Below are 10,523 nucleotides of genomic sequence, written 5' to 3' on the forward strand. Positions count from 1 at the left end.
GTTGTTTAAATAGCTAATGCACTCGTGCCTGGTCTAAAGTCAATAGCGCAGTATTTTTGTGTTATTTAAAGGGCTTGTTAGAAATATGCACCTATAGGCGGGTGCACAATGCTCGTAGGGCCTACTGCTTATTACACACACAACGTTGCGCAGCAGCATACAAACATCATTATATAGAAAATATAAAGGGATTCTGCTTTGGAAAAGCGTTCAGTCTTTAGGCTGGCAAATTCCACCATGTAAATAACGAATCCACCATGGTGCAAGCGCAACTGGCTTTTAAAGGGAATGGGAAGATGGCTTAAACACACCTATGACTAGGTACAAACTTTTGGACCATGTACCTGGCACAGCAACCAGGTACATTTTTTTTCCATTGTTAAACTAGTAAAAGTGGATTCGGACACGCCCTAAGTGCACCTGTGCCTTACACTTCAGACCATGCGCTCAGATCATTAAAATATGAACTGTACTGTTTTTTGCTTAATATATATAGTAGGGAAGTACGTGATTTCAGATGCAGCCATTGATTAGCTGGTTCAGGTGTGTTTAATTAGGGCTGGAGCTGAACTCTTCAGGACAATGAAGGAATGAACACCCCTGGCTTAAAGGGATACTTCCAAAATAAAAATTCTGTCATTCAATTGTATGTCAATTGAAACCTGTATTTTTATCTTTTACTGTGGAACACAAATTAATATATTTTTAAAGAATGCATATACTGATTTTCTGCATACAGTGCAATTTAGTGGGGTCTAAAATATGCCATGAAAGAAAGAAAGAAAGAAAGAAAGAAAGAGAGAGAGAGAGAGAGAGAGAGAGAGAGAGAGAGAGAGAGAGAGAGAGAGATAGATAGATAGATAGATAGATAGATAGATAGATAGATAGATAGATAGATAGATAGATAGATAGATAGATAGATAGATAGATAGATAGATAGATAGATAGATTGATTGATTGATTGATTGATTGATTGATTGATTTGTTCCACTGGAGACTGGAAGCAAGTCACGAGGAAAAGTATGTAGACTGAATTTGTTAAACACAACACAGTCCATATCATTTTAACACATTGTTCTATTTGATTTCCCCATAATTAGCAATTTTCCTATAGTAAATATCTGTATTTGAAAGAACACTTTTACAGAGACTTCAGAACATGTAAAAATAGCTTTACTAAAGTGAAACTAAAAAAACTACCTTTGATATTTTGAGTATTATTGTCTTATAATATTATATATACTGTGTGTGTGTGTGTGTGTGTGTGTGTGTGTGTGTGTGTGTGTGTGTGTGTGTGTGTGTGTGTGTGTGTGTGTGTGTGTGTTCTGACAATATATATCACCTTTACAATAATAAGGCGGATTTAAGCATAACAAAATAACCAACCTACCTCCACGGCAGTGTAGCAGAAGATGACAAATTGTATAGATAGTTTCACTTTTATTCCACAGCGTCAAATAGGGTATGGCCAGAACTATATACTGAGAAGTTCCGATGTACAAATACCGGAAACAGAGATAAAAGCTAGGATATAGGTAGGAATTACATGTTATTTAGCTGACTTGTTTGTTTGTTTGTTTGATTGGTTGATTTATTTCACTGTTGTAGGCCTGTGTGTTTTGAGAAAGACTTTCCTTATAGGCTTATCAGTTCAACTCTGCACTGAATTCCAGCTGGCTATTTTAAACACAAGGAAGGGATTTGTCAGGTAACGTTACAGTAAATATGTGTCAGTCAGTCATGATGTTACAGATGAAACAGTCAGTCATGAGGTTATACATTATTGCTCTAAGCCACCAACCCTTCTTACTTTATAATTGTCCCATTCTTTATTGGAAGTGAAATATAGCAGAATGGCCTAAAAAGTATGTGGAAAAAACAGATTTAAAATGTATGAATGTTAGATGGCAAAGCAAGGCCATCTGCAAAACAAATGATGCTTTACTGTTATGAGACATTTTTGCAATGATTTTTAACCAGGTGTCAACATGATTTTGTTCTAGGTGTCTACAGGTTTCACATTAGGATTGATGTTGGATGAGGAAACTGAAAAACTAGCTTTCGCTGTGATTGATGAAAACACTTCAAAAACCTCTGATTATACTGCTTCAGCAGCTCATCTACAAATTCACCAATTTAAGTCAAAAGAAGAAAGACACATTAATGAACCTTGAACTGATTTACAGCAGGCCATATGAGCAAATCTGTTTATGGAATTGAGCAGAAGCAGAGATGTGAAATGATAAGCCATAAAATGAAAATGAAATAACGGGAAAATGAAACTAAAGATAAGAGAACAGGGATGTAAGATTAAAGGATATTAATAAAGGCTGACATATGACAAGTGTAGTACATAAGGAATAGATATAAAATACATTATTTGATAAGGAATTGCAACTTTTTATTAAAATAATAATTATTGATAATAATAGTAATTTCAGTCATTTTTTTAATGGGTTCTCTTTGGACAAAACACTAAATAAAACATAATTTGTGACTCATTTGTGAAATTTGCTCGGTCAGAACTTGTTGTAAAGCATCTGGTACAGTTCTAAAACCACTATAGGCCATGATGAAGGAAGTCGTTAAAATTCATAGAGACAAGTGCCTGGAGTCAGAGTCAGACTAGATAAGATCCAGCAAAAAATCTAATTCCATGATCCAAGAAAAAAACGCTGACAGTTCAAAACCAGGGCAAACAATGACAACGAAGACTGCTTAGAATTGCAGTGACACTCAAGCAAGGCTTTGCAAGGATAGTGAAAAATAGATGTAATGGAGGCAAACTGAACTCCCCAGTGCCAACTTGTTTTCCGTCAGTTCTTTTTTGTGAATTGGTGTGCAAAGGATTGTGGATCTAAAAGAACTGAAGGTCGTGAAGGATATACATGATGCATCCTTCAAAATGAGCTGAATGAAGGATGCAAAACAAAGTCAGCCTTCCAAAGATCTTTCAAACTGGGATGGCCTTTGACAAAGTTTGTTGATGTGGCAGCGCTCCGTTTGAGAAGCACCAGTTTGCTACCATTTATTTTGTAATTTCACTAGAATGAAGAATCCATCTGTACGTGAGAGAACTTAACACCTTCCGTTGCGCTCCACCAATTGACCTATCGGTAAGCCCCTCCCCTCGAACGCAGATTTTTCACTCTTACTGTGATTTTTTTTCGGAGTTAAAAATATGAAATAAACTTCATAAACCATCAGTAAAGTTAAGTCATCATTGGGTAAACTACATTTTCTGTCCAAAAATATCTTGGGATGAGCTTTTCACACTGACAGCTGCCATTGTAAGACATAGCAAATCCATTTGTTTGTCCGAGTTAGCAACAGTAACTAAGGGGGGAGGGGCTTACCGATAGGTCAATTGCGGCAGCCATAACAATCACACAGCAAAACATAAAAAAAAACAGATTCCAGCACTCATTTTACTACAGCTTCAACTACTTCTCATTTCACTATTCTTTGCCAGAAACTGTTTCAAGTAGAAGGGACAAAACCGCCCTAGCAACAGTTGACACATGTCCCACACAACAAGCCATAGACTCCCACCACATAACCTGCAAGCTCATGTGAGAACAATGTACTGATGAACTTTTATAGTTCCATTTAATTCTGTTAAAAAAAACAGGATGAATTAGATAGTATCATACATATAAGTTAGTATTTGATTTTGCACACAGCTCATGAGTTGTCATACACTGACATCAATATATTTGTGTCCTGTGTTAGAGTAACAGCGTTGTGAAGTCTGCAACACAGAATCGTTGTTTGAAGTCCTGTAATCCAATATTGTCCTAAGGGTTCAGCCAAAGCAAACGACACAAATACATTACATATTCCTAAAACGGAAGCTCATATTAATATTGCCGTGTTGCTTTCATGCCCTGAGCATGGGGGAAAAGGTATATATAGTGTTGTAGAGTTGTTGCTTTCTCTGTTAGACTATTATATTTATTAATTGTGAAAGGATATATGGCTCAGCTCCTTTCAGTAGTTTTGTCAATAGCAGTCCTCTGACTCATTGCCCTAGCTCCGGGGCTGAAACCACACCCTTATCCTTGACATTTGAATTCTGCATTGCCAGTGCCATAATCATACTTCCACAGAAACGAAACTCAGTCAAGTACTGCCAGTGCCAGCACATCAACAATCATGGAGGAAACAGCTCCAGCTCTTCATTCAAGTGGATCCGCAGATGTGGAGTGCAATGCGTGCGTTGGGAGGAAGCGAAAAGCTGAACAGGCCTGCCTGGAGTGTGTGGCATCATACTGTGATATTCATCTAGACTTGCATAACACTTTGCATGCGGGAAAGAGGCACAGATTGGTGGAGCCGAGTGCAACGTTGCAAGAGAACATCTGCCCCGATCATGGCAGGATGCTGGAGGTGTACTGCCACACGGACCAACGCTGCATCTGTCACCTGTGCATTATTGATCAGCACAGGGGTCATAATGTCATTGCAATAGAAGTGGAGGTGGCCAATAAACAGGTCAGAAATGTGACTTACAATGCAGAATAGAATTCTTAGCCAGGACTTGGTGTTTAGTATGCTAATGTTGGTTATGTAATAAACGATACTTGAGCGATGTGTGCACTATAATATGATATTTTTGTGATGGGAGGTGCAGGCCCAGTGTCCCTAACAAAAGGGCATTAACCCCTTTCCCAAAATAAAGCAAAATCCTTTGAATATTTCTCTTAACTTTCACCTTAATGAAAGGTCACTAAGGGAACTAGGATTCCCTGCCCCCGTTCATTAAAGGTGGGGTAAGTGTTATTTCAAAACTGTTTTCGAAAAAGGACTCGAGCCGAGTGGAATAACCAACTTGTAGCCAATCAGCAGGTAAGGGGCGTGTCTATGGTGAGAAGAGAGGCTCAGTGCACAACATTATTCAAAACAAACGAGTCACACAAGAAAAGTCAAGAAAGAACTAAAATATGCTGGCTTTTACTTGAATATGCACGTGTATCATGTTCGCTTGTTTGTCCATTTGCGATCGTATTGTCACTCACTTCAACGATGATAAAAACCCATTCATTTCCACATCATAAGAAGCATCTAAATGTTGTTAGCTGGACTATCAAGCTTGAATACTAACGTTTTCAAGTTGTTCATGAGAACTGTTTGTGTTTTGTGATCGCTATAACTCTAATCTTGTCATAATTGTAATATGTCGTTAGCTGGACTGTCGGCTCATGCTCTATCGAGTTGTTCATGAGAACGGTTTGTGTTTTATGATCGCTATAACTCTAATCTTGTCATAATTGTAATATGTCGTTAGCTGGACTGTCGGCTCATGTTCTATCGAGTTGTTCATGAGAACGGTTTGTGTTTTGTGATCGCTATAACTCTAATCTTGTCATAATTGTAATATGTTGTTAGTTGGACCGTCGGCTCGTGTTCTATCAAGTTGTTCATGAGAACGGTTTGTGTTTTTGTGATGGAAGGCGTGACTTTTTCATTGAATATTCAACCTGGATTAGTTACACACAGATTCTGCCATAGTCATTGCCTGGGTTTCGTATGTGTGGGGCGGAGCTATTAAAATAGGGCCGAGACCCTTTTTGGGGGTAGGGGCGTGTTTGTTTTGGTGATTTGAAATATCAACAACGGTGACCAGATATCACTTATCCCACCTTAAAGTCACACCCAAAAAGGCAGAAAAGTGCAACAGTCAAGTAAAAAACTCTTTACAAAATCTCATATTAATTATCTGCATGGGGAAATAGATTTTTAACAAGTACTTGGAATTGTTTAAAGACAGACATACTATGAGCTCAGAGTTTGTTAATTCACGGTATTTGCTTTTGTTGAAACCATCTGTGAGCACTATTTCAACATACTTTAATAATAATCCTGTTTCACAGTAAAAAGTCCTTTTTACTTTTTACTGCGCCGAGTCGAAATACTCTCAGAAGTCAAAGAGATTAAGTCCATGCACTCAGACGAGAGAGGTATGTATCAACTCGTTTTAGTTAAGGGAATAACATAGTTTAATACGAAAAAGCAGTGAAGTAACCCTTTAACACAAGCTCAACACATTGCTTATGTGGGTGGAATGAATTTGAGTCTGGCCCATGTAGTTTTTTTGTACTATCAGTGCCTATAAAAGTGATAAAAGGAATGGGTTCTACTGAATTTAATTGCAATCCTGTTTCGTTTTAAGGTTAAGTTGGGGGAGTTGCAGAAGCAGACCCTTGGCATAATTGAAGCAAAGGAGAAAGATGTGGAAGAGCTGAGACAAGCTGTTGAGAATTTCAGGGTTAGAAGGCATTCAACTTAACTTTGAACCCGTAACTCTCTTCATTTTTTATGGTGTGGTATTGCTTGTGTACACTGTAAAAAATTATTTAGAAAAAAAGTTACCTGTTTGCCTTAAAATTTTGAGTTCATTGAAATTAAAATTTTGAGTTAAAGAAATTTTTTGAGATTCGACAACCTTTATTAAAATATTATTAAAAGATTTTGTAAGCATATTGGGTTTTGTGTGTGTTTTATTTCTGATGATGCAGTGAAACATGCTAAATAGTGCTATTTTCATGATTTATTAATTTTTTTATGTGGTTCGAGTCAATAATATTTTGAGTTTCTATTTATTAAACAAATTTTCTTTATTGTATCAACTCAAAGTTTTAATTTCAATAAACTCACAATTTTAAGGCAACCAGGTTACTTACTTTTTTTAAGTTAAGCCAACAAAAAACAATCAATTTTTTTTACAGTGTAGAAAATTTTAAGACATCCACTCTGCTCCCTCTTCGTTATTAGGCTTCAGCAAGTAGGGCGCTGGAGAAGAATAAGAGAGAGTTCACTGAGCTGATCCAGTTTTTGAAGGACAATCAAACCAAAGTGACAGAGCTGATCCAAGGTCAGACGCAAATTGCAGTGAAGCAGGCAGATGGATTCATAAAGACTCTACACCAGGAGATCAGTAACATGAAGACCTTAGGTGCTGATCTACAACACCTGGAGCTGCTCTCTCATGCAAACAATAATGTTCGATTTCTTGAGGTACAGGCAAGTGGAAATGGCTGTGAAAGAGAATTGGATGCTTGCTGGATTGCCTTGCAAAATGATCATTCACTTCTCAAGTGCATTTAAAGTATTTTCTACTCTCTAGAGCGCTGTGTCTCTGCCTTTGCTGCCCGAGTATAAAAAACCATTCGTCTTCCACGTGCATCCATACAATTCTTTTGAGCGTGACTCCATGGCAGTTAATGAACTCACAGAAAAGCTAAGCATGACCAGCAAGTTGAGTTTAATCACCATTTCCAGAAAAGGTCAGAAATTTTTATTTAAATACATATTGTATGATTATAATATGCCTTCAATTCACCTTAACTATTTTTCTTTGCAGTGAAAAACACTAGAATCGTAACATCCCCGCCACCAAAGACCCGAGAGGAGTTTCTACAGTGTAAGTTTCTAGTATTGATCTGAATGTGCAGCAAATGTTTTGTCTTATATTTTGGCAATTGGAAAAGATATGCAATGCATCCCCTAATATTGCATCTTTTCATCTGTCCATCCGTTCACCTCAGATGCGTCAAAGCTCACTTTTAATACCAACACAGCACATGGAAGTCTCGTCTTGAGAAATGACGACAGAGAGGTGATGGCCTCGCACCAGATCCAGGACTATCCCGAACAGACTCAGAGGTTTAACTGCAGGGCACAGATCCTTTGCAATGAAGGTCTTAGAGGGAACCCTAAATATTGGGAGGTGGAGTTTGGCGGAGGCACCTGGGTCTGCATTGCTGTGTCATACCAAGGGATCCGTAGGAAAGGCAAGCAGCGTACTCTGTTTGGGAGAAACTCACACTCATGGGGACTACGCTGTAACCGTGTCCATTTTGAATTTTGGCACGACAATAAGACAACATTTTCGAAGTATCAATCGCAGTGCTCCAAAATAGGAGTGTATTTGAACTACAGGGCTGGAATCTTGTCGTTTTACAATGTTTCCGACAACATGAGTCTCATTTATAAGCACCAATCTGTTTTTAGAGAGCCTGTTTATCCTGGGTTCGGACTGGCTGGGAAAGGTTCCTATGTGAGACTTTGTGATCCAGTGAATAATGAGACTAAGATGCCCCTTTCTTCTCCATTTAAGTTTGCCAGTTTGCAAATTTAACCCCTAGTTTCACAGACAAGGTTTACACTAGTCCCAGACTAAAATGTATGTTAAGCTGTTTTAACTGACATATCTTAAAATTTATCAGTGCCATTGTTTTGTCTCAAGATGCACACCAGTAATATATATTTTTTTTAGGCATGTTATAAAGTTAAAGTTACTTAAATGCCCTAATTGAACTAAAGCCTATTCCTGGCTTCATCTAAGCCCTGTCTGTAAAACCTGAATTTGGTTATTTGTAATAATTAATCGGGATTCAAAGGAAGAATGCCTTTTTTGCATGTAGACACTTGGTGGCAGCACTAGATAAGTTTTAAAATCAATCTTTTTTCTCAGCATCTGTTATAGGGACAACACAAGTTTAGTCAAGAATAACAGAGGATGGTTTGTGTTTCGAGTGAAAAAAAAAAAACGTTTTGTATTTTATGAATTATTGCATGATTATTGAATATTTTTTAAACACAGTGCACCACTCTATAATCCACTGTCCTGCAGAGTTTATCTCCATCCCTGCCTGTAGCTTTCTAGTAATCCATTGTGTGTCTGTTTAGGGTCTATTTAGTGTTGCAAAGTCTGCGGTTTTCCTTTGGGTAGTTTTTGTAGTTCTCGGGTTGAGGTAACAACAACCCAAACATTTTTTTTTTTTTTTTTTTTTTTTTTGCGTACAGAGGATAATGCACAGACTGTAAAAACAGGACGACTTCACTTCACTTAAAGGGTTAGTTCGCCCAAAAATGAAAATTCTGTCATTTTAGGTACTGTATGTAAGAAATGTATTTCAATGCATGTTCATCATGTTCATTTCAAATACTTATATCACTGACAACAGTAGTCTGGCCAGGATATTGCCATTTAAAAGTTGTTGTTGCAGCCCTACACTGATGTAGATGTTGTCATGTTGTGTTTACGCTTAAGCTCCACCCTCCACCTATCTACCAATCACGAAGTCAGTGGTGATTCGGCATCCGGGGGGAGGGGGATACACCGGTCTACAGTCATTTGAAAGTGACTGCAGTACCAGTTTGGGCCACAATCTTACATACACTTCCTTTAATTATTCACCCTCATGTCGTTCGACACCTGTGAGACCTCTGTTCATCTTCGGAACACAAATGAAGATATTTTTGTTGAAAACCGATGGCTCAGACAGCCCTTCATTGACACCAATGTCATTTCCTCTCTCGAGACCCATAAAGGCACTAAAGATGTCGTTACAAAGCCCATCTCACTACAGTGGCTCTACAATAATTTTATGAAGCGGCAAAAATAGTTTTTGCGCGCAAAAAAACAACTAAATAACAACTTATATAGTGATGGCCGATTTAAAAAAACTGCTTCCCGAAGCCTCAGAGCTTTATGAATCAGTGTATCAATTCATGATTCCGATCACCTGCCAAACTGCTGAAATCACGTGACTTTGGCGATCCGAATCATGAATTGATACACTGATTCATGACGGTTTGAAGCTTCGGGAAGCTTTCTTTTGAAATTGCCTCAAAAGACGTTATTTCATGATTTATTTTTTATTGTGCACAAAAACAATTATTTTCGCTTCATAAAATGATTGTAGAACCACTGTAGTGAGATGGGCTTTGTAACGACATCTTAAGTGCCTTTTATGGGTCTTGAGAGAGGAAATTACATTGGTGTCAATGAAGGCCCGTCTGAGCCATCGTATTTCAACAAAAATATCATATTTGTGTTCCAAAAATGAACGGATGTCTTATTGAAGCCACCAAAGTCCCAATATGGGACCCAAGGCTGCATTCCACTCCACTTTCAGACACGCACTCGCAAACTTCCTTAAGCACTCCGCCACCATATTGAAGTGCGTTCCACTTCGTGAAGTGGACGGCGGAAAGTTTGTAAGGACAAACCCTCGTCTGCCCCCCGATTTGGACCGAGGGAGCGATACTACTTCGATGTACACTTTAAGCAGCTCTATCCCACAATTCAACTTGTCACAGCAGATCACACTTAACTGAAGTGTATGATATACGAATGATTTTGAGAATGAATTGCATAATTAATAATTCCCTCATGTTCACAGTCAACGTTTATACTATTCATTTGTGTGTGTGTGTGTGTGTGTGTGTGTGTGTGTGTGTGTGTGTGTGTGTGTGTGTGTGTGTGTGTGTGTGTGTGTGTGTGTGTGTGTGTGTGTGTGTGTGTGTGTGTGTGTGTGTGAATTTGTTTTATTTTTCTCCAACAGCTCATATACATATATATAGATTTTTTTATATTTTCTCAAACAACTATGCATATAGAATGGTACATAAAACAATTTCATTTGTTAAAAAAGGGTTTAAATAATAAATCAGCTCAAGTGATCAAGGTCTTAGTGCATTTAATTTAAACCTTATGCATGAGTTACGCTAGTAGT

At 38.0% G+C, this 10,523-nt stretch overlaps 1 protein-coding gene across 1 annotated transcript; it reads left to right on the forward strand.

Annotated features, from left to right (window-relative positions):
- Positions 1–4,155: 4,155 nt before the first annotated feature.
- On the forward strand, positions 4,156–8,219 carry LOC137089858 (tripartite motif-containing protein 16). The gene is made up of 6 exons (XM_067453424.1): positions 4,156–4,494; positions 6,173–6,268; positions 6,775–7,017; positions 7,127–7,286; positions 7,364–7,423; positions 7,548–8,219. Exons 1-6 carry the CDS (start codon positions 4,156–4,158, stop codon positions 8,138–8,140), a joined length of 1,491 nt encoding a protein of 496 aa, XP_067309525.1. The 3' UTR covers positions 8,141–8,219.
- The last annotated feature ends 2,304 nt before the right edge of the window (positions 8,220–10,523 follow it).

Source organism: Pseudorasbora parva, chromosome 9 (genome assembly GCF_024679245.1).
Source record: "Pseudorasbora parva isolate DD20220531a chromosome 9, ASM2467924v1, whole genome shotgun sequence".
NCBI classification, from domain to species: Eukaryota; Metazoa; Chordata; class Actinopteri; order Cypriniformes; family Gobionidae; genus Pseudorasbora; species Pseudorasbora parva.